The sequence below is a fragment of the Fukomys damarensis genome, unplaced genomic scaffold, assembly GCF_012274545.1.
Source record: "Fukomys damarensis isolate Sample0158 unplaced genomic scaffold, DMR_v1.0_HiC HiC_scaffold_2, whole genome shotgun sequence".
Lineage (NCBI taxonomy): Eukaryota > Metazoa > Chordata > Mammalia > Rodentia > Bathyergidae > Fukomys > Fukomys damarensis.
In genome coordinates, this window is record NW_022900914.1 from 11413465 (window position 1) to 11438238 (window position 24774).

Here is a 24774-nt window from a genome sequence, read left to right on the forward strand (position 1 = left end):
TTTTTTTTTTTTTTTTTTTTTTTGAGACAGGGTCTTTCTATGTAATTCAGGCTGGCCTTGAAGTCACTATGTAGTCCATCCAGGCTACCCTCAAAATTGCGGAGGTCCTCCTGTCTCTCTATGCCTGGTTCTATTGTTTTTGATGAAAAATTAGCTGTTGTCTATACATGTACTCCATTATATGTTGGGATCATGTCCTGACAACCAACCGTACTCAAAAATGCATTTAACTCACTAACCTACTGACCATCATAGCTTAGCAACACAGTGCCCTGTGGCTCATCAGTTCACTCTTGGAAACACAGAGATGACTGGTAGCTGTGGTTCACTGGCTACCTGGTATCACTAGAGTACCGTACCCTGGGATATATATCATTACCCTGGGAAAAGGATCCCAGTTCAAGATCTGAGGTAGGTTTCTACTGAGTGTGTAGTGTATTTGAACCATTGTAAAGTTGATAAAGGTGTTATCTGTATTTTGTTCCTCCCCTAGTAATGTGCCATTTTTCTTTGGGTGCTTTCAAGATTTCTTTATTTTTAGTATTTTTATTACAGTGTATGTGTAATTTATTTTACATTGTTATATTTCATTGAGTTTCTTAGATCTCACGGTTGGTGAGTTTTTCTTCTAACTTAGGGGAGATATGGGGCCATTATTTCTTTACCTGTTTTTTCTGCTTCATCCTCTCCTTTTCAAACTACAGTGATGTGTGTTTTAGGTTGATTATATTGAAACACATGTCATCTAGATTCATGTTTTCCCTTCTGTTCTTCATATTGGATAATTTCTTTAAATTCAGTGATCCTTCTGTCCTCTATCTATTGTTTTGTGCACCGGCTGAGTCTCTAAGTTCTGGAATTTATATTGGTTCCTTTACTTTCTTGAGATTCCTCATCTGTTTGTGACCATATTCTCCTTTAAATCACTAGATTATAAGTACCTTTGACTCTGCCAGGGTTGGAAGTAGAATTGCCCCTGCTTAGAGAAGGATTTTTCTTTTCAACTTTTGTGGATTGCAGGGTCTCTGAAGGTTGTTCCGGCAACTGTTGATTATGTGTCCACCCTGCTTCGAGCACTTTGTTAGGCTGTAATGATGAACAGGACAGGTGGCATCTCTGTCTTTGTGAGGATAGTAGTGCTCTACCCAAAATGTCTTACTTAACAACTGTAGGTGACACAGCTTGACTCAACTTCTGGCTTTTACTTGATTGAAAGACTTCCTTCCTTCGTAAATTGATAGAAGTTGACTTTCAGATCATGAATTTTTATTTACATTTTTATTTTAAATCATCTTTAATCTAAAGATATGAAGTCCAGGGTTCCACTGCAGAACCTCAGACAGACTTTTTAATACTCATTTTATGTTGCTTGACCATTATTATTCTATTATTTAGAAGGTATTTTTCTTGCATGGCTGGGGAAGTAGACCCAGGACTTCATATGTGCTGGGCAAGCGCTCTGCCACAGAGCTACAGCCCCTATGTAGAAGGTGTTTTTCATGTCATATTTACATAAAGTAAAATAAAGACGTGATTTAGTTCACATAAAATTAACCTTCACAAGAAGATATTTCTAAAATGTGATCTATAACCTATGCAATAAATAATGTCATTTGTGGTCATTCTAAAACCAGACATTTCATGTTGGAAACATTTGATTCTTCCTGTCATTTACTCCTCCCCATTTTGTTGTGGTTTTTTTTTGGGGGGGTACTGGGGATTGAACTCAGGTCCTTGTGCTTGCAAGGCAGGTGGTGGAACCACTGAGCTAAATGCCCAGCCCCTCCTCACCGTTTTTATTGGTGCATATTGGTTATACAAATTAATGGGTTTTATTTTGGCAGATTCTTACATGCATGTAGCATGCTGTAATTATTTGTGTCACATTAGTGGGGAGTGTTCAGTGTGCATTCAAAATATTTTGAATAATATCTTTTTGTTGTCATTTTTGGCTTCATCACCTTTAAATAAGACATTCGAACAAATGATTTCTGAGGACTGTTCTGGATTCAAGGTCATATTTCTCATTATAAAACAAACATTAGAGGTAAATTATTTTTGGGGGGGTAACAATCGTATCTTGTTACCACACTTCATTTCTTTAATGTCATCAATTTCCATAGTATGTATAATCTTTTGATTTTGAATCACATTTTTGGCTCAATCTTTCTGCAAAAGTAGTGAGTTTTGAGAATTTTCTTGTAGTTATTGCATTGGCTTACAACTTTCAAATCATTTTAACTTGGGCAAGCTACTTAGCTTTATTATAAACTTCTGCTTCTTCCTCTATACAAAAAGATGTACTAAAACTGCCTGTCTACCTCAGAGAGTTATTGTGATGACTGAGATAGTAAATGTGGCATTTTTAACCAAATGGCTGGTATTTGGTAAGTATACAGAAAATACTTAGTATTATATTAGTTTTAGGTAATAGGCTAAACAGCTACTTCAAAGAAAATTAAAAATATGGCTTGATTAAAGTAGAATTATATTTATTCTCTGCTCTTTGCAGGGTAGGTAGGGTAGCTCTGCTCCCTGCTGTTGTCAAGAAACTCAGGTTCCTTCCATTCTGTAATTCCACCTAGCCTGGCCCCTTTTTTTTCCCTAGGTAGCCACACACACAGTTAAAACTCTTGCTCTGGAAGAAGTGCTGGATTTTACTGGACAGGTTACTGTACAGGCTGCTCCTCCTGCCTTGAGTTACTCCACATAGCTTCTTCAGTCATATCTTGGCAGAATTACACCCTTTGTGTGTGTGTACCTGCCTGAGCTGGAGGACCTGGAGGACGGAGGAATCAACAAAGAAGAAAAGATTCTTTCTCTGCTCTGTGGGAGATGGAATGGGAAGTAGGAGTAGTTTTGTGCTGAGTGTTATTCTGATATTAAAGATAGTTCTTTTTTTAAACAACTTGCAAATCTTCACTTTGATGATCAGCTGGAGAAAGAGCAGTCTGGGCCAACACTGGGAAAACTGGCTGAGCTGGACTTAACTGCAGTGTGTTGAGCTCTTTTGAGGTACCTTCCTATGAGATTTTCAATGGTAATTTCAGCTATTCCTGACGTTTGTCCTATTAGCTGATTTGAAGATTTTATGTATCGGTGAGGTTGCTATACTGCTGTGCTATGAAATTGGTATACATTAAAAAAACTTATTACCCAGCTGTTTAGTTCAGTAGTCACAGCATGTCAGGGAGAGAGTCGTTACTTAAGAAATTCTTTGAAGTCTTATCAACTATAGATAGAGTACAAAACAACTGATGTTCCACTTTTAACTTAGTAATTGCCTCTGTTGAAAAAATTGCAGAAAACTGTTAAGGGCATCTTATCACGTTGTATTTCATACTTTTATAAGATGTTAAAGAGATTTTTATTTTTAAGCACTTTTTTTTATTCAGAAGAAATTTAATCAACAATTTAGTCTTATTTCCCCTATAGGTATACTTTAAGCATTCTCAAACAATTGAAAATAATTTTCATTAAAAATAAAAGAGGCTAAATGGACTTAAAATAATTACTGCTCTATAAGCAATCAAAATGATCGCTTTTGTGCATGAAAATGATTTTGTTGGCAAGATTTTTTTGTCTTACTATTTTAAAGTACATTTTCATTATTAAAGGAGGCGTAACGTTTGAAAACATAAACTGTTTAGAGTCCTGAAATTAGGCCTAACCTACCTGTGTGTTCAAGAACCCTTTCTGCATCAGTCTTGTGGCGGCCCCGCCGTCACAACACCAACGTACCTGAGTTGGGGAGTGAGGATTGAGAAAGGACAGCACACTCAATGGTGTGGAGACAAGAGGTCCCGTTTATTTCACAGAAACAGCTCCTTTTTAAAGGCAGGCCAACAGGAAGCACCAAGCAACTATTAGGGAGGAGATCAGATCTTTGGCTGAGTTCCTCCCATCACAAGGTCAAATTTACCAAAATCCTTGAGCCAGGCGTGGTGGTGCACGCCTGTAATCGCTTAAAACCAGCCTGGATTACACAGTGAGTTCAAGGTCAATTTCATCTGCATAGCTGAGACCCTTGTCTCAGAAATGCCAAATAAACAAACAGATAGAGTCATAGATTAAGAAGTTACTTTTCCAATGTCAAATGCCAGCAGGCTCCCACAAGTCTGTAGAATAGCCATTCATCGCTTCTTTAAACATTTCTATAATGTTGTATATCTTTGTTCATTTCATGATTAGGTAGGTAGTTCTGTTCAATGTAATTAATATGATCAGGGTCAAATGTGGCATGTGCCCTGAGCAGCTTTTGCTCCTCAAAATTCTGAGTCTTACAAACAGTTTCACTAATTACTTGGGATTGTAAAAATCACTTGGAGTGCATGAGAAAAAATTGAGAGCTCATTGTTTAACTTTCTACCCAGGATAAAAATCACTTTATAGTGTACCGATACCATCCTAGTGCTAGAGTAATACAGATGTTCAATTAACACAGATTACTGGATATAATTTCTGCGTACTGTTGCTCTTAAGAAAGTGGGTTCTCTGTGTTTGAGGAATGTCTTGGGACTGCAAAACCTTACATGGGTAGGGATTGGGAGAAACGGGCCTAAACTGAGCTTGAAAAACCAAAGCTGACTTGGACATGAAAGTGTCATGGAGTTTTAACCTCATACTAAAGGTGCATTGGCGTGAGGATTGAGAGTGAGGAGCGTGAGGACAAGACAGATTCTCTTGATTATGAGAGGAATGTGGCACCTTTGTGCTTTTACACACTGTGGAACATTTGGAGATGGTGATCATGATACATATGTATAGAAATTGCGTCTGTATTTGTAATGATACGAGAAATCTTTGACCAGTTAGGTAAAACTGATGAGAATTGTTACTCTTAATTCAATAAAAAATGAGGCATTATTAACTTCTGAAAATTAATATTTGTTTCTTCTGAAATTATCTTTTACACTAGAAATAGAACAAATTTGAGAATAATGTGTTTTTGTTTTGTTTTTTTTTAAATCTGGATTGAGTTCTAGAGTTCTTCAAAGACATTAAACTTTGTATTTGTGTAGTGTGTATTTGTTATTCTGCATTTGCAGGCTAGAAATAATGTTGACTACATATGTCTTGTCTGGTATTAAAAATGATTTAATGATTAAAAGTGAGTTTGAGATCCAGGGTGCCTAAAGATTATATTTAACTTTCAGTCCTTATTCTAAAGAGTGTTAGATGTCAGGGAAGAGGATGCTACAAGGTGCTCCTGGAAAAATAACGTCATGTTTTATTTTGACATTTTTCATAATGAAAAGCAAAATATTATTTGAGAGTCATAGGAATCATATGTTAGAAATTGTACATTGGGCTTACAATTGAGTTTTGGGTTATATGGGCTTTTACCTCTTTTCATTAGTGTAACACATAATTAACAGTCATCTATTTTCTGTCAGTTAAGTGAGGGCATTCTGCATTTCACTTCTTTGCAAAAACTGAAAAGTATATCGTATTCAGAAAGAATAGATCTAATCCAGATTAACTTTGCCTGGTCACTTCACATACAGCCTTGGGGCGAGACTTACAACGTAGTGTTGTTTTGGCAGTTGACTGATGTCTCTACTTATGTGTAGGAAAAGAGTTTTCTTCCTGTGGGTCCAAGCTTAGAGGGCTCTGCCATTTTCCTCACCATCATGAAGTCGTTCATATAGGGATTTAAATGTCCAGAGACTTTCTGGTCTAGAGCTTTTAGTTGTTTGAGCAGTTAGGGACCCATTTGAAAATCTGATGAAAATGATAGACATTCTACTTAGCAATTTGTACGGATTTGTAAATGTTTGTATATAATTTCAAAGGATCACATGTGTACTGCCCTATTTAAGGTTGTCCTTGTAGTGCGTGAGAGGTGCCAGGATAAATATCCATGATCTGTAGTGAATCTCAGCTCTGGGAGGTAATTTAACAGGCGTGTCTGGGTTATTTGCATCTACATTAGCTCAAATGATCTTACTTTTATCTGTGAGGATATTAACACTCTGACTGTATAATAACTTGAACCCACAACATTTCTAATTTCTTTCTACATTTCTATTTCTTTAGCTTCAAAACATTTTAAACCTGTTTTAAAATGAAAACTGATAAGTTAATAAACATAAATATACATGTTAATGAGTAATTTTGTATATAACTATCAACCAGGTCAAGAAATGGGACATTGCTGGCTCCCCAGTCAGAATACTCTTCTTTTTGGCAGATGTGGCCACTAATATGACTTAAAAGATGTTTCTGGTTAGGGTGGCACACACCTATAATCCCAGCACTGGAGCTGAGGAAGGAGGATTGCCAAGGTTAAGTCCAGCCTGAGCAATTTAGACCTTGTCTCAAAATAAAAGGGAATGGGGACTCAACAGTACAAATGTCCTGAGTTTCATCCCATCTGTCTGTCTGTGTCTCTCTGTCTCTGCGTGTCTCTCTCTCTCTCTCTCTCTCTGTTACACACACAGAAATGTTACTTTGTTTTTAAAAATAATTTTGCCATTTATATATTTGCCTCCAAGATATCTTCTTCTTTTAGGAAGTATAATATATGGATATGACCACTTTTGTTTTTCTTTTGTCTTTCAGCATTGTGTTTTATATATTACTGTAGATAGCTATAGTTTATTTTCATTATTGTATTATTTTCCACTTTATGACTATATCACAGTTTATTTGTTGTCATTTAAAAAGTAATCATGATATTTGCCTAAGAAAAACTTTTGGTTTTCTTACTTTTTGTCTGCCTTGAACCAACTCTTTATTAGCAGTGAGGTCGAGTAATAACCAGTATATTTATTATTTGTAAACAATTTGAAATTTAAGGGGTCAGAAATTTGGCTCAGAGGTTCTGCCATCTGTTTCACAAGTGCAAGGGCCCAAGTTCGATCTCCGGTACCAACAAAAAGAAAAAAAAAAGAAAGAAAGAAATTTAAGAAATTGAGCAAAATATGGGATGTACCTGTAGTCCCAACTATTTAAAAGGGTGAGGTGGAAGGGTATGTTGAGCTCAGGAATTTGAGACTAGCATGGATAGAATAGAATGATCTCATCTAAAAAATAAAAAGAGTGATTGAAATCAATAAACAAGTTTATCTGTTGTTTTTAAAACTCCAGTCTATATTTTTCTTTTAAATATTTTATATATTTATGTTCATGGCCATTACAAAAGTTAATTGGACAAATTACACAAACATTTGAACATTTTACTATGTGCCAGGCATCCTTGTAGGTGCCAGGACTATACTGTTTTATCAGACATGTATTTATTTTATTTTTTATTGTTAAAATTGAATAGATGTGTTTTTGGCTAACAAAAGATCACTGTACACAAGAGTATAAAAATGAAAATTTAGACTCTGTTTCTTCAGCCCTGTACCCAGTTTTATACTTTTGGACTGTCTTCTCTAGAAGAAAATAAGTAATAATTTAAAATGTCTATATACTTAAATGATACAGTAAAATTTTACTTTACATCTCTTGCATTTTTTCAATTTAAGTGATATATCTTGAAGATTTCAAGAATGTAAGCATTTGTTTTTAATTAGGAAATGGCCAGAAACTTAAATTGGTTGAATGGAAAAATAGCATAGACCTTCTGTTTTCATTTTTCTAGACTAACCTCCCCAATTCTTTATAGATTAAGAGTCTTGGGAAATATACTTTTATAAATGATATTAAAAATCATAATATGTATTTATAGGACATGATAAAACTTAAAAATTTAAATTGCTGTGTATATGTATTGTTATTTCCTTAGGCATTGTTGGAGACCATGTTTGGTGTAAAAGTGATAATAACAGGTGATGCATTTGTACCCGGAGAAAGAAGTGTCATTATCATGAACCACCGGACAAGAATGGATTGGATGTTTCTATGGAATTGTCTGATGAGATACAGCTACCTCAGACTGGAGAAAATATGCCTCAAAGCCAGTCTCAAAAGTGTCCCTGGATTTGGTAGGTTATTTACATGTTATTTTAAGTGGATCACTTATTTTATATGTAATTATATCCACTATAAAACTATAACTTGGTGAGATAAACTCAAATATAAAAGTCATTTGCATTTCTTCCTCACCAAGCTAAAAACAGTCCCAGTGGACGTGTTTTGACAGATGACTTTATTTTCATCTTTTTTTTTTTAAGTTATCTTACATTGAAAGAGGAAATAAACTTCTCAAGGAAGTGAATATAGTTTCTGAGGACCAGCACTTTGAAGAATATAAATTAATGGCTCTATAACTTTTGTTGTAGAGGGTTAGAACTGTGGACTGAGCCCTGGGCCTTCACACTGAGCTAGATCCAGTTCTTTTTATTTATTTATTTATTTATTTATTTTTTGAAACAGAGTCTTGCTACACTTCCCAGGCTGGGGTGGAATTTGCCATCCTACTGCCTCAGTGGTGGGATTACAGGCACATACCACCACACCCAGTGCAGTTCAGTAACTTTTCATTGCATGTCATGTTTATGATATAGGTTAGAAACCGGTCTGTGTTTATGATAAGATACTTGAAATTAACCATTATATAGTCATCTAATAGTAATCAGATGAGATCGGGCGCATTCAGGGTGGTATCTAATATTAATCAAACACTCATTGGTTGCAAAAAGTTATACTAGGGGCTGATATTTTCTGAATTTCCATAATTTTTTTTTGTCTTTCAATTGTGCTTGTATACTATAACATTAAACTCTTATGTTTGTTTACTCTGAATAGTTAAGAATACATTTTTACTTTGTGTCCTAGAATTAGGGTTATTTCAGTATCATGTGTCAGAATTTTCCCTTTTTCAACTTACAAGTTAACATGAAATAAGGGGAGGGAACAGATGTAAATAAATGAGCACTGTCTATGAAGCTTCCACTCTACTTCCTAACACCGCTATTTATTACAGGATACTTCTGTGATTTCCCTAAGTAACATTTCCTATTTGAACTCTTGCCCTCTGAGCTATGTGTTTTTCAGTGTTCTGACATGATTTCTGACTTAGACATTATCATCCTCGATGTAAACTAATAAGGGGGTTTGTGGTTGATTTACTAGGTTTGTTCATGGATTTTCTTCTTGCTTTGCCACTTTTCTAATATAATGGTCTCAGAGTAATCAGATTTCTTTATGGCAATTGGCTTTCCTTAAAGCAATTCCCAAAGATCCCAGCAAGGTATACAAAGTATTTATAGTGTCTCATCACCCATATATTATTGCTGAATGCAGTGACTGTCCTGAAAGATTTTAGAAGAGGCAGCACGGACCTCACCTTTTTATGAGAGCTATGTCAAAAATCTCAATTTTAAAAACTGGCACATTTCTAAAAAGGACTGATCAAGAAATAAAAGCAAAGCCATGTATTGCCAGTAGTGACAACGATAATGTCTTATTTATAATTTCTAAATCTGTGTGAAATCTAGTAACAGGATATTAAGAATAACATTATGCCAGGAAGTTTGAAAGTGTTTATGAAATCAACAAATCATACGGAAAAAAAACATAACTGACGGACTCTGACAACAATGACAAGAGATGGAAAATAAAATGAAAAACTCACAGTTTGTCTAAATCAGAGATTTAATCCATAATCAAAAGCTTTCTCGTATAAGGGTTTGAAGGACAATGGCAGCTGCCTGGTTTTCTTCACTCTCTCAAAAATAATTATCAAATCACTGAACAGAAGAAATAAACTACAGACACCCTTCTCTTCAGCATGCTAGAGGTAAGAACAATGCCTGCCTTAAGTATAGAAATCTCCACAGTTCACTCTGCCCTCTCATATTTGTAAGCCTGTGGGTACTAGGAGTGGGGGGAAAATACTAAAGAGTGGAGGAGCATAAGCAACTCAGAATAAACACAAACAAAATCATCCCTAGAAAGAAAAAGCCTGATATTAAATGCAAAAATATTGAAAACAGGCCAAGATAGAATAATTCACAGCACAAGATATGGAGAAATGATTGAGAAGACTGGGCCCAAAGTGGAAGGCTGCAAGAATTGCTCTTGAGGGAGAATCAGATACGTAAAGAAGGGGTAGTTCTCCTTAGCAGTGGGGCAGGAAAGTGAAAGAAGGTAATTTTTAAAATTAAGGATACTGCAAAAAAAAAAAGGTAAAGGAAACCAAGAAACAACTTCACTCCTCTTCCAAAAGGTAAACCCACAAAAAAACAAATAAAGACTTTTCCATGCATTAAGGAAACCTCTAAAACAGGACAGAACTGGAAATAATAAAGTACTGTAAGACTCTAAAGTGAATTTATATCATCAGGCAAACATTTAGGGATTTATTAGGGTTCTCTAGAGGAACCAGATCAATAGGATGTGTGTATAATTATAAAAGGGGATTTACTAGATAGGCTTACAGAATCAGAGGCTGAATAGTCCCACTGTGGCCGTCTACACACTGCACAGCCAGAGGAAATGGAAGCTGTTCAAACCGAGGAGCCAAGAGCCTCAGAGTGAGGGGGAACCAATGATACAGCCCCAGTCTGAGCTGAAGGGATGAAAGTACGGAAGAGTCTGAGAGTCCACAGCAGAAGATGGAGGAAGCTGGAATTTGATGTCCACAGGCAGCTGCAGCAGCAGGGCGCATACTTGAGGAGAATCAAGTTTGCTCAGATGGCTGGCTCCCTCCTTCCACTTTTGCTCACCTGGGCTCCCAAGTAGCTGTTACAGGCATGTGCCAATATGCCCAACTAGATGTATTTAAAATATATTTGTACTAATGTCTGTTAATTTGACAAAATACTGAGTTTCAGTGTTTTATTTTCCAATATGCATATAACATTTGATCAGATCCATCCCCCCATTTACCTTTCTTTTGTACCCTCCATCCTCCCCTTATTTTCTTCCTCTTAATCTGATAATAGCCTTCCTTCATTTTGTTTTGTTTTGAAGATTCCGTATATTAGGGAAAACATGATACTTGTCTGAGTCTAGCTTATTTTGCTTAACATGGTGAGTCCCAGTTCTATCCCTTTTCCTGCAAATGAAACAGTTTTATTCTTAAGTCCTAATACTACTCCACTGTGTGTGTGTGTGTGTGTGTGTGTGTGTGTATCACATTTTATTCATTCATTTATTCATTCACTGATGAACACCAAGGCCAATTCCATGTCTTGATGTTTTGAATCTGTACCACAGTGTCTATTGTGTAGGCACACAGGAACTCCTGGGGGTCTAGTTCTAGTCTTCTACTGCTGACCTTAATCCAGTATAACAAGGTGTGTGTTCTATTTTTGGCTTTTTGAGGAACTTCCATACTGATTTCCATAGTGGTTGCTCTAATCTACATTCCCACCAGAAGTGTAAAAGTGTTCCTTTTTTAAAAAAATCATTTATTGGTTTGTTTTTCCATTCTTGATGATAGCCATTCTGTCTGGGGAGAGGTGGAATCTCAGTATGTTTTGATTTACATTTCTCTGATGGCTGAAGGTCTTGAATATTTTTTTGTATACTTGTCATTTGTCCTGCTTCTTTTAGAAATATTCAATCCATTTATCCATTTATTGATTGGGCTGTTTGATTTTCTGGTGTTAAGTTTTTTGAGTTCTTTGTACATTCTAGATATTAATCTTTCATCGGAGTAGCCGGCAAAGATTTTTCTCCAACTCTAGGCTGTCTCTGCATTGTTCATTGCTTTTCTTCTGGTGCAGAAACTTTCTAATTTGATGCAGTCATATTTATCAATTTTTGGTATTTCCTATGATGTTGGAGCCCTACTTAGAAAGTCTTTGCCGGTGTCTATGATGTCAACTCTGCCCTGCATTTTCTTCTAGCAGTTTCACAGTTTCAGCTCTTATCCCCAAATGTTTGATCCATTTTGAATTGATTTTTGTACAAGGTGAGAGATCGGAAACTAGTTCCAGTTTTCTTCTTGTGGATGTCCAGTTTTCCCAGCAGCATTTGTTAAAGAGGCTTTTATCTAACATGTGTTTTTGGCTTCTTTGTCAAGGGTCAGATGGCTGTAGTGGTATGGATATATGTGTTCTCTGTTTATTTCATTGGTCTGTGTGTCTGATTTTGTTTTAGTACCATGCTATTTTTATTACTGTGGCCTTGTTGTGTAATACAAGATTGGGTACTCTGCGCCTCTAGCTGTACTCATTTTTTTTGGTAACAGGGATTGAATTTGGGACCTTGTGCTGTGAGGCAGGTGGTGGAACCAATGAGCTAAATCCTGGACCTTGGTTTACTCTTTTTACTAAGGATCGCTTTGGTTATTTTGGATCTTTAGTGTTTCCATATGAATTTTAGCCTTATTTTTTCTATTTTTGTGAAGAATATCATTGGATTGATGAGGATTGCATTCAATCTCTAGATTGCTTTTGGTAATATGGCCATTTTAACGATATTAATTTTGATGACCTATAAACATAGGAGTTCTTTGTATCTTCTAGTGTCTTTTGTGTTCTCTCATTTTCATTATAAAGGTCTTGTACCCCTTGTTTAGGTTCGTTCCTAGGTTATTTATTTACGAAGCTTTTGTGAATGGATTTGTTTTCCTGATTTCATTCTCAGGAAGAGTGTTAATTGGTGTATAGAAAAGCTTAGATTTTTAAATGCCAGTTTTGTATCCTGGATTCACCTGTCCCTTACTTAAGTTGTTTCCAGTCATTAGCAGTTACTAACAATGTGGGGGTGCTTTTTGTCTGTGAAATATTTCACATAAGACTGAATTTGTCAGTAAGAATTAAAGATAGGTGCGAGAATGAGAGAGATCATACGAATTCTAGTCATAGGAGTTGAAGCAGTATGTACTGCAGTCAGCAATACATGACTGTTTCATCACACTGTGACCAACATAGTGCAATGAAATCTTTGTGCCTTTGTCAGATTTGTAGTAGGATGAGAAGGGTAATGTTACTATAGGTAAGGTTGGGCATTTTTCTACTGGAATGATGATTTTTATCCTGTTGGATTGTATAAATTCCAAATAGAAATATTAGTCTGCCTCTCTGGGTTGAGTTGCAAATAATTGCAAATAAAAAATATTGTCCTTTTTTGTTGTTAGGGCAGACTTGTTTATAATTGCAAACTTTCTTCCTGCAAAACAAGAGGAAAATTTGTTTTGAGATCCTATTTAAACATTTCGATATTTTCAACTTGTCTAATTTCTTTTTCCATGTGTTTTACACTCCTTAGATTATTTTACACATTGTGGTCTATTAACTGTTTGTAGACTTGATGAGATGGCATGAAAATACAAACTATTAATGAGAACAGATTTTGTGTAGCAGAAAAACATTTTAAATCTTTGAAGCAAACAAGTACAAAGAAAATTAAGGTAGGCAAGAGTGTAGGCAAAAAAAAAAAAAAAGCGTGTTTGGGAATGAGAGTTAAGGAGGGTTTAATGTTGGAGAAAGCAAAAAGATGGATACTTCTTAGGCTCAGTGATATTCTGATTCAGAGTGCAAACAACTTAGCCTATTGAGGTTTGGTGTGCTTGTAGGAGCTACTTAAGATTGTTATTCAGACTTTTTTTTCCAAAGAAGTGTTTGTTTACCAATTGTCTAGAATATAATTAGCTGGTCTATGGTTTACTTACAAATGACTGAAGAAAAAGAATGTATCTGTAGTGCACCTTGGAGAATTGATGACAGTGGAAATTTAAAAGTTCTTTTGTTAAAGTATAAAAGTAACAGACTTATGTAATAGGCTAGGAAAGGAATCATTGTATTTAGCTATAAAGATCAAAGTTTGTTAAGATACACACAAATAAATTTTAAGAAAAAAAATAACCCTGTACATTCAGCTATCTCTAATGGTATACACATAGGAATTTACTTTTAGCTAGTTTCTTGACCACTTAATTAAAAATGTCATAGAAAGTCCATTTTCCTCATGATTTTGTATGAGGAAATGCTTGTGCCATTTGTGCCTACGTAAATCATGGCTTTATGGTTTCTCTGGGTCATTACACTTGAGTGACAGAACAATCTGAAACTTTCAGAACACATTAAACATAAAATAAATATAGCAATTTAAAAGCTGGCCAAATTGTTTGTTAAACTGAAATTTTTTCTGACATGACCTCACGATTTCCATTGAAATTGTTACATAACTGTGATATAATATATGATGAAAACTAGGAATATCGCAAATTGTGTTATGTGGACAGTGTTCAGAATGAGATTAGAGATAAATCAGCAGGAATAGCTTGGCCTCTCTGTTGAACAGTTTTCATCCACTTTCAGTTTTAAGACAACTGTGAGAAAGTTCAGATGGTCCTGTGGTGGTTTTCTTCCACCACATAATTAAAGCTGGCAGGAGGCTTTCCACAGGCACAGCCTCCCAGCATATGAACTGGCTGCCAGAATGCTAAGGAATTTTTTGATGAAAGTTGATTTATAGGAATGACTAGAATTGTACTTTACATGCCTTTGGTGTTTTCATATACATTTTTTGGTAAAGATCATGAATAAGAACAAGTCAGTTAAAAATATTTTTTTAAACCTTGTCAGTACAATATAAAAGCCTAATTATAATGTGGGGGCATTAAACATGAAAGTGCTCAAATGGGAAGATAATCTGGTTTATGTGGTCAGATTTTCACATATCTAAATTTCACTAATGCATGTGTAAATGTTGGTACAGTCATGTGTTCCTTACCAGTGGGATGTTCCAATAAATATGTCATTAGCCGATATCACCATCAAGTATGCTAAGATGGCTACAAAAGCCACAGGCAATGTAATCTCACAGGACCACTGTTCCACGTTATACAGTGCTCACATGACTGTGTAGACTTATGTGACTATGTCGGTGCTCACATAGATTTTAGAATTGCCCAATTTATTAAAGTTGCCTTAATTGTATTTACATATATATACATATACACACACACACACACACACACACACACATACACACTAAACACAAAGAAGGATACATTTTCTTTATAATACCAAACTTTTATTTCCTTTGAGAAGAAAAACTCTCCTGTTCCTATTCACCTTCTTCCTACTTGAAATTGACCTTCACTAAAATTAGAAAAAAGCCATGAATGTCTTTGACTCCATCCATTTTGGTGGCCCTCTTTTTAATTTAACAAAATTTCATGTTGTTCTCTTGCCCCGAAACTAGAAGAACAAGGCAAATATACTTCTAAATTGGAGAAGACTGCCACGAGACTTGGTACTGGTAATACTCCACTGCTGTCTATTTCTTTGGGTGTAATTTTATTACCCACATTAGATAAAGGTTTCTCATCACCCAAAATAAAATAACCACTGCTGGACCCTACTGGAATGACTCTGTGTAGCCACTGCATTTGAAATTCATCTGTGCCTCTTGAATGAGGCTTTTAGTTGAGGATTCCTGGCTCCTTATTAACTATACTGTAGCTGTTATCCTCACAGCACACTTGCTGCTGCCCACGTTTGGTGAATTGAGTAGTTTATGGTTTCCTGCCATATCTCAAGCATAGAAGGTAGCACAGCAGCCTTCTCCCGTGTTGCCCCATTTATTACTAAACCACTGAAGATCAGGATGGCGCATGACTTACTTTCACAGTGAGCCTCTCTGATGCACACATCCTAGAAGACAGGAGCATGGATACTGGCTGTGCCAGCTCCTGTCCACGGTGTTTATTGGAGCCAGTGGCACTAGAGAGAAAGAGCCTGTCTAGAGGCTCTAGGAAACCTTTTCGCCTTTCATAAGAAACAAGAGGTTGGTGGAGGACGTGTGGCACTCCTTTTTCTGCTTTTGGACATTAGTATGAGAACACATGATGCTTGGAGCTTTTGTAGCTTTATGAGTGTAAAAGAAAAACCCTTAGACATCAAGAAGATTACAAGTAGAAAGTGAGATCCTGGCTTCTGAGCCAGCCTCGGAACCAGACTTCATTTCATGTGATAAACCTAAACCCAGATTTTTCAGATACAGGCTTCTAAATTGGTGGTGGTATTTGTGCCCATAAGCAGCGTTCTAACGTTTACTGGCATTTCACCAAGCTATAAAGGAAAGTACCCACTGATGGATTGACTCATTCATAAACTTTATTAAATGCATATCATGAATCAAAAGTTTTATGAAAACGATCAAATGAAATACAGTATACAGAACATAGTAAACATTTGGTTCTTTCGAAGATTCACAAACACATCTCTGCTTATTTTTGTACATATAACAGATTTCATCTTAGCAATTCTGCTGGCACTTGAAAAATAAGTTCTTGTAATTGCCAGAGTTATTGGCTGAGATGAATTCTGTTGCATATTGAGGGCCATTGGGGGCCAGTGAGGAGGTATCATTGGGAAGAAAGGATCAGTTCAGTTAAATTATGTGCCAGGTAGTATACCAGGATTGCACTTCTTTGTAGCATTACCATGAGAATGTAGTACTGTTTTAGAATTGAGATCTGAACTGAAGCTTTTGTTTTGAATGTGTTTGCTCACCTTTGAACAAAGCATAGTCCCTGAGCTGCATGGAAGTTGACGGTCGCCTTGGCTGGGAGAAAAGGCTCTGGGCTTCAAGGCTATCCAGTCAGTCGTTTGCTGAAGTTAGTAGATTGCTTACCTGTAAAGTGGGCTGCCCTGCTGATGTGTGCCAGTGCTAATACTTCACTGAGATTTACATTGCTTTAGGCTTCTGTGAGTCCCAGAAGTGAGCTAGGAAGCATATTTTTTGCCTCTAAGATTTCAAGTAACCTTAATTCTGCTGAAAATTAAGGAATTCCTTTGCCTAAGTTAGTAATTGCATTCTAAAATGATCTGAAAGGTATGATTTTGTAATGATGATTTGAAGAGAGAGCTAAAAGAATTTGGCATGAGCTTTAGGAGTTTCAGTTTGCTTTGTATTTAATGACAAAGCACAAATGAAATAAATCTTATAATGATCAGTTTGGAGACAGGTTTGAAATGGCAGTAATAGTAAAAAGAGAAAAGACAGTCTCAATGTACTTTTAGTTGTTTGTTAACTTAAATTTGAACAGACAATTTGACTCCAGGGCCTTCAATTGTCCTTTCTCTTTTGGCTAAGTACCTCAATTGTGATAGTATTTTTAAAGAGAAAGACATTGTTATAATCCTGGTGGTCAGGGGGGAAATAAATTAGCTGTTTTATTTACTATATATGTCATTTTAAAAAAAGTTATGTGGCTTTTTTTCCATCCTCTTTATTTATCATCATAATAAATCTTACAGATAGCATTTTCCTTCTGCTTAAAGTCAGATGTTTTTGAGTGTTACACCATTGTAAAATGAATACCAGTCAGGGACGTACTTTGTAGCCAAGAATTAAAAATGTCCTTACCCAATGAAAACAACATCAAAACAGTATCAGAAATGTAACTGACAATCTTTAATTATTTTTATTTATCTGTCCATTTTGGCTGTTTTTGAGACAGGGTCTCCCTTAGTGCAGGCTAGTCTTTAACTCACTGTGTCGTTCATCTGGCCTCAAACTCACAAATCCTCTTTCCTTGGCCTCCCCAGTCCTGGAAGTACAGGTGGGCACTTCCACACTCAGCTGTGTGATCTTCAACTGCTGAAGTCAAGTAATGTGGCACAGTAAGTGAATTCCAAGGAAGAGTATTTAGGTTTTGATGTTAGAATGGAAGATGGCATTTTTGTGTAATTTTTATCAAGTATAATTTTGTATCGCACACATGTGTAAATACCGAATAGTTTCTCTGGTATGAATAATCTGCAATAATACAGAAGATCCTAATAAGATTACTGACATTGAGAAATGGGAAGAAAGGAGCTAAAGGTGTAGGGAAGGTGGGACGGGTAAAGGAAGGGTAAAAAGGGAAAAGAAAAAAAATATGTGAGATAATGAAAAGATGGAAATAAAGTGGTTGTAGATGGGGAGGGGAGGAGGGGGTGAAGGGAGGGCAGGGACAAGGGGAAAAAATGAGAACCAAGACTTGTCATGTAGAGGTACAAGATCCCAACAGTGAATGTAACTGTACTATATCCCTAAAATGTACCAATAAACTTAAAGCTGAAAAAAAATAATTTTGTATAGATAGATGTTCTGAAATAAACTTTTTTAGATGGAATTTTAGATTAAAAATTTATAAAAATAATGCAGAAAATCTTTCCACTTCTTTGATTTACATGAAATCAAAGTGACGCATTTGTCAAAACAAAAGATTAACAGTATAATGTTATTATTGTAACTAAATAATAAGCTATTTGGAGTTTTTCCAATATTTCCACTAATGTCCTTTTTCCATTCTTGGATCCCATTGAGTAAACTACATCTCCTTTAATCATTAGATCTCCTTACCTTTTCCTCTATTTTTGTGACAGTGAGTCCTTGTTTTTTCGAAGTGCTTTTGAAGAGTATTGGCTGGACACTGTATAGGAAGCTCCTCAGTGTGAGTTTGTCTGCTGACTTTTTATTAGATGGGGGTTATGAGTTTGGGAGGGAACTTCACAGAAGTGAAGTGCTCTTCTCACCATTTTATCAGAGAGGTTCGTGATATCAGTGCGATTTTTCATTGGTGACATTAATCTTGATAACTTAGGGAAGGTGGTGTCTACTAGATTTCTCCACCACAAAATTGCTGTTTTTTTCCTTTAAATGCTGTATTTGCTAAGAATATACACTCAAGGGCTAGGGGAGTTAAGCTCCATCTCCTAAAGTAGAGAGTATGTACATATATCTGTCCCTTCTCTCCGTTTATTTATTCAATCATTGGATTGTGCCAGTGTGGACTCATCAGTATTTAGTTCTTTTTGGTTTATAACCCACTACTGTCATTTTGGTTGTTGCTGCTGAAATTGCTTCTTCTGGTTTTTGACATGGGGATTTCTTGAAAACAGGTTTTTGTTTCCTTTTGACATACTCTCCTACTGTCTTTTTCCCCTCTTACTCATTTTCTGGCAGTGGAAGACTATCCACTCATCTTATATTCTCCCTGCCCCAGTCCTAGACTCAGTATTTCTCCAAGGATCCTTATTTCCTTTACTTGAAAAAAATGATATTAGAAACTAAAATTTGTACACTGCTTGTTCTCTGTATTATCTCTTGCTGCTTATACCACAAGTAGAGTAGTTTAAATGGCACAAATTCAGTGTATTTTAGTTCTGGAGGTCCAAAAACTAATGTGGGTCCCATTGGGCTAAAACCCAAGCATTAACTATCAGGACTCATTTCTTTCTGCAGGCTCTGTGTAAGGGATGTTTTCTTCCTTCTCTCAGCTTCTAGTGGACAGCCACATTCTTTGCCATCTTCAAAGACACCGGCGTTTATTGATTCCTTTTTATATTCTCTAACTCTGACACAGTCTTTAGCCTCCCTCTTGTGCTTTTAAGGATCTTTTTTATTACATTGGTCCCACTAGAATAATCTGCATAATCTCCCTGTTTTAAAGCAACCTTAGTTGCTTTTTGCCTTGTTTTCACAGCTCAGGGAATTAGGATGTGGACATCTTGAAGAGTGATATTGAATTATTCTTCCTGCTAAACGCTAGTTGCTACTAGGATGCCTTAATTTAGGAATTGGTTTTGGAACAGCAATAGATCTCTTATATGGTAGATTATAGAGATTATTGATCAAATGGCAAATCTCAAAGTATGAAAGGAAGTTTTGGTCCTACATTAGCATAAACCTCCAAATTATAATCATATCCAGGCCTCATTTTGCCACCAGAGAGCCTTCAGTAAATGCTTGTCCTCAAAATCAAGCAAGAATTTCTATAGTCTTCTGATAGATGGGATAGTCTGTCTTTGTGGAGTGTTGTAAAATTTGCAGGTGTTTTAAATCTACTTTTCTCTGTGGTTTTTCAAGTTTGAAATTATAGTTAGAATTTAGTAATTGTGTGCTTCTACTTTGATACCTAATATTTTTAGCTCAGGCACATTTGAAACATAATACTACAACAGGATTATTGTAAGAAAAAGGTCATAAAATTGTCTTCACTCAGTATTTTTAAAACCCAAAGACTTCACAGAAATTAATCATCCCGAAGAATATAGAGAGCATTACCTGATTTGCAATATGATTTCAGGGAAGCTAGAGCTTCCCTAACTTTGTCTGTATAGCATTTAGCACCCTGAAAGAAGTTAAAACTCTTAGAACTGTTAAGTACTTGTTAAATAGTTTCTGGAGATGTTTATGTAGTTACCATTTTAATATACAAGTATCCATTCAATAAAAAATAGTATTTTCTCATGATCTTTGTGATAGAATGCTTTCACATAAAATTTACATCTGTTTGTTTTGCTGTTTCTCTTCCTGCAGTAGAGGCCTCTGGATAGCTAGCATTCCTTGGTTGCATCAGCATCCTCTGCTCAGCATTAAAAATCAAAGTGAAGGGAACATCTCTTCCACATTACTTTTGCTTCTAGCATTACATCCATAGTGTCATAGTAGATACCATCTTGAATTAATATGTAGAGCAGCAATAAGTTGTAGCCTATCCCTGAGGTGCAGTTTTTAGAGCACTAGGGAAATAGTGAAAATTATGATTTCCTTATATCTCATCTATACTCAAATTTTTAAAACGAGGTGAATAAGCTTTCTTTTTATTGAGAAAAAGTACATAATGTTACAGATACATTTAAATAATTAGTTTTTTTTTCTATCAACTCTAACAGCTGATAGAAAGGGCTGTAAGTCAAATAAACTAGGGGTCTATGGAAAATGCTCACGGCTTATTCACATCTACTTTGAGAAGATAATCCTGAGACAATAAATGGGGTTTTAGAATGAAGGTAGTAGTGTGGAACTGTGCCAGTATCCACAGATTCTGTCTTTATAAACCTGCCAGACAGCCCTTGCTTGAGAAATTCAGGCTAAAGACAGCATGTGCTACAATGGGAAAATGGGGAAAAGACAAGTTAATTTTTTTAAAGGCAAGTTACTTTAAATTTTATGTAAATTACACTAATTAGCTCATGAAAATATGAAATAAATGTTATAAAAATGTGATTTGAGGATCTCAACAAACTTAAGAAAAAAATCTGAGTATTGCTTTAAACATGCATAAAATATGCACTGATGACAATGAAACAAGAGAAAAAAGCCTTGCAAGATGTTCCTGTGGTTTTCAAGAGGAAAAATAGAAAAATGTTTAAGCTAACAGAAGTAAAAAAGTTCAACAGCATTGGTGATATGTAAATGGAACATAAGCCAAAAACTTAAGTAGAATGAATCATTAGATCTTCTGAAGAGGTCCAAGAGGCAGAATGATTCAGCCGTTTTATCTCCCATTCTGAATTTTTGAAAAGTATGCAGATTATTAGAAAATTGTTACAGACCTCTTCCTTCAAAGGGAAGTTATTCTCATATGGGATGAGAAATGCATTCTGTCTGTGATGATTGTTCTGTCTAGAACATCTTTTGCTGATAGGAAGACAGTACCAACAGAATTTCTACTAAAAAGAGGGAAGGTCTAGTCTCCCGAATGTATAGGCTACTTTTCTTGTTGCTGAGACAAAATATCTGATACCCCAAGTTAAAGGAGGAAAAGATTATTTGGCTTACAGTTTCAGTCAAGGCGGGGTGGCACATGGCAGAGGGGCAACAGTTCATAGTGGCAGAAGACAGCAAAAGCAACAAGAAACCTTAACAGCATCTTTCTGCTCCTTTTACACTCTGTCTAGGCTACTGGGATTAGGGCAGTACCTAACCAGTCAGTATAGTGGTTTAGTAATTACACACTCTTAATCCCAGAGTCACATACTCAAGATTCAGCCACCTCTGAAAAAGCCCCAGCTAAAACTGCATGAAGTTTTGGGGGAACATCTAGGCACAAACCGTAACACCAAGTAACAATTCTCCGTAGAAAATGCGTGTCACTAATATCCTTAGAGGGATTCAGTTGTAGAGAAACTGTTTACTATTTTAGTGAAATAAAACAGCTTTAGAGTCAGACTTCCTGTGTTTGAAACCTAGTTTTAGCCCTTACTAATTGTTTGGATCTCAATGTGCCTCAGTTTCCTCATCTAGAAGATAGGGATAATAATTTTACCTAATTTATAAAGTTGTCTTGGATACTAACTGACTTATTGAATAAGGCTTAGAATAATACTAGAAATATAGTAAACATTCAGTAAATCTTTTTATTATAACTATATTCACTTACTCATATTGGCTAAGATGAAAAAGAATAAATTCTAAATTTTGAAAATAAAAACATATGACTGCTGAAATAAACACTAATTATTAGGTTAGACACAGCTGAAGATCAGATTCATGAGTTGGATGGTCAAGGAAAGGGCTTTTCCTTAAAAACAATGTCAAATGAAAAAAAGACAGTATGAGAGGATATCTACAACTTTTTACATCTAATAGAAGCTCTACACAGAAAATACGACAGAATGAGGAGGAGGGAAACTGTATTTTCTTTCATAATGGAAAGAATGTTCATAGTATTAAAGAAGGACTCAAATATAAATTTGGCAACTGCTGAGCAGAATTAATGAAAAAAATCTCCATTCTGTAAAATGAAAGATTTAAAAAACCCAAAGCTGCTGAAAGAAAAAAAAAAGACATTTTCTACATAAATCAGATTGATATTAGACTTCTTACCAGCTATATTACATAATAGATTTTAAATTCTGATCAGAAATGATTTGGAACCAGTTTTGTTTTTAGCCAAATTAGCTTCCAAAAATAATGTGGATCATTTTTTAAAAAAGAAATGTTATAGGAGAGCATACATTTCTGCTATTACTACTGTTTCTATTTTTCAAAACTTAGAGGCCTCATGTGCAGGATAAAATTGAAAGCATTTGAGGAAGATTGATGTTTAATTCAGTTTAATTGAATGAAAAACACTGCCCACAAAGCTACATAAGTCTTATCTGGAGGCACTAAGTATTGTGTTCAAATTGAAGAACTCTAATTATGATTGCACAATAAAATGATAAAGCCAATATATAGATTTAATTTTAAAAATAAGTATTTTCTAAGATGGCATAGTATGTAATGAGAAATCTTAGGTACCAAACAAGGTATTACATTTGTTAAAGTAGGAGAAGAATGTTAGTCTTGTGGAGATTCCAGGCCTTGATAAATTTATCCCCAGTGTTTTCAGCCAGTTGTGTAACTTTTTTAGTTTCTCCACAAATAACTTCGTAATTTTACTTTAAAATGCCAGTCCTCCATTTTAAACTAAAAAGGCAGCAGCAATATCATACTGGTTTAAGTGTGCCCCAGTGGAGAAGTGTAACTTCAAGTTTCTGACACTTTTTAAAAACTTACAAATATTCAAAGCAAAGAGAAAAATTCAGATAGCCGGGATTAAAAGCGCAATGCCTTGGACATGGCACCTCCTTGACAAAAAGGGAGATGGAATTGTCCCCTGTTGGGGTCTGTGTAGTAGCCATAGAAGCACATGCTCACGCTTCTCTCAGATACTGTTCTGTTTGTAATGAACATCAGCTTGAAAATAAACCTTAATATTGATTTAGTTTCAGTTTTTTTTCAAATGCCTACCATGGTCCAAAAGTGTTTTATCTGTAATGCATTAAAACTATAGGAAGAATAATTAAAGTTCTACTGAGAAAAACGATAGATACTTCACAGGGTTGGAATCCAAATCCTTTGGGAAGCCAATTTAAATTTAATTCTTAACAGGCAGTGGTTCCGATTTTGGAGAAACATTAACACTACTTCCAAAAGTCTCCCTTGTTTCGTTCTTCCTTCATCCAAATAGTGGTCTCCCATGCTTTCAGCCCAGAAGCATTTACAGTAAGTAGAACCTGTTGAATAAAACTGTATCAATAATATACAAATCTCAGAAAATACTGAGTTTCTTCCTCACTTATTTAAAACCTGGACAGGTCTGAAAAGGTTACTGAGGTTCGAGACTAAAAGTTTTCTGGGAATCCACCAGGTGCCCAACCTTCTGGACCAGAAAGATGAGTGAAACAAGAAGGGAAAGAGAGCACAGAAGTTGCTGAGAGGAGAAAGAACACAAACCTGAAACAACACAAACCACCGTTGGCATCTCAGGAAGGGCTCACTGCATGCCTCGGACTTAGTACAAGCAATTTCTCCTTCAAAAGTAAAATGTTATCACTCACCATAAAATCCATGAACTACATTAAGTATTGAATAGCAGCCCCCCACCAAGATCCATGAAATCTACTGCTGAGTAGGACCTGTATTATCCTGTATCTGCTTTCCAGTTTAACTCATGTAACAAGCATCCAAATGCCCTTAGCCAGTAACAAAATACTATTCTTAATTTGTGAGTCATATAAAAAGAGACCATAAGGAATTTGGTCTGTGGTTCATAGTTTGCTGGCTTCTCCATTAGTGAGAAATGAAGAGGCAAGGAAAACAATTTCAACCAAAGACAGAAAAAGGGAAATGGATAAGGGGTAGACAAGAAAGCACAAAGAAATATGACAAATAGGAAACAGGAAAGATACCAGGAAGAGAAAAGTTACCCCAATAAATGTGAATGAAGAAAACTTTTCTAGTAAAGATGAGAGATTCTCAGACTGGCTGTAGCCTAAGTGGTAATAGGGTATAGAAAAGTACATCATGGCATATCTGTAGTATTAAACAGTGCTCTTTGTTTGCAACTAACTACTATTCATCCCTGCCAGCTGAAATAGTATACTGTAAAGATATTCATGGCAGTAGGAAAGGTGGCTCCACAAACTGGCAAGACTTGTGGAAACCAAAATTGCCTCTTGTTATAAATTAAAATCAGTTTTAAGAGGCCCAGTTCAGCAATAAGAGTTTTTTATCTTACTACAGTATGTTGTCTTTATCTTGCTCAACTACCTCTGCTTTCTGTGCTATTTGTTCTCCCCTGGTCCTGGGTAACATTTCTGAGAAAGTACAAATATTTGGCTGGCCTGGATAGTTAACTGCATTTGGCCCAGGGTTTTC

General features: G+C 35.8%; 1 protein-coding gene across 4 annotated transcripts in view; it reads left to right on the forward strand.

Moving 5' to 3' along the window:
- The window catches only part of Lclat1 (lysocardiolipin acyltransferase 1), a 153804-nt gene that overhangs the window by 60367 nt on the left and 68663 nt on the right, over window positions 1-24774 (forward strand). For all 4 annotated transcript variants that reach the window (XM_010604671.3, XM_010604670.3, XM_010604672.3 and 1 more), the window contains one exon: window positions 7736-7934. In XM_010604671.3, coding sequence (XP_010602973.1) covers window positions 7736-7934 — 199 coding nt within the window. The remainder of the gene's footprint in view (window positions 1-7735; window positions 7935-24774) is intronic.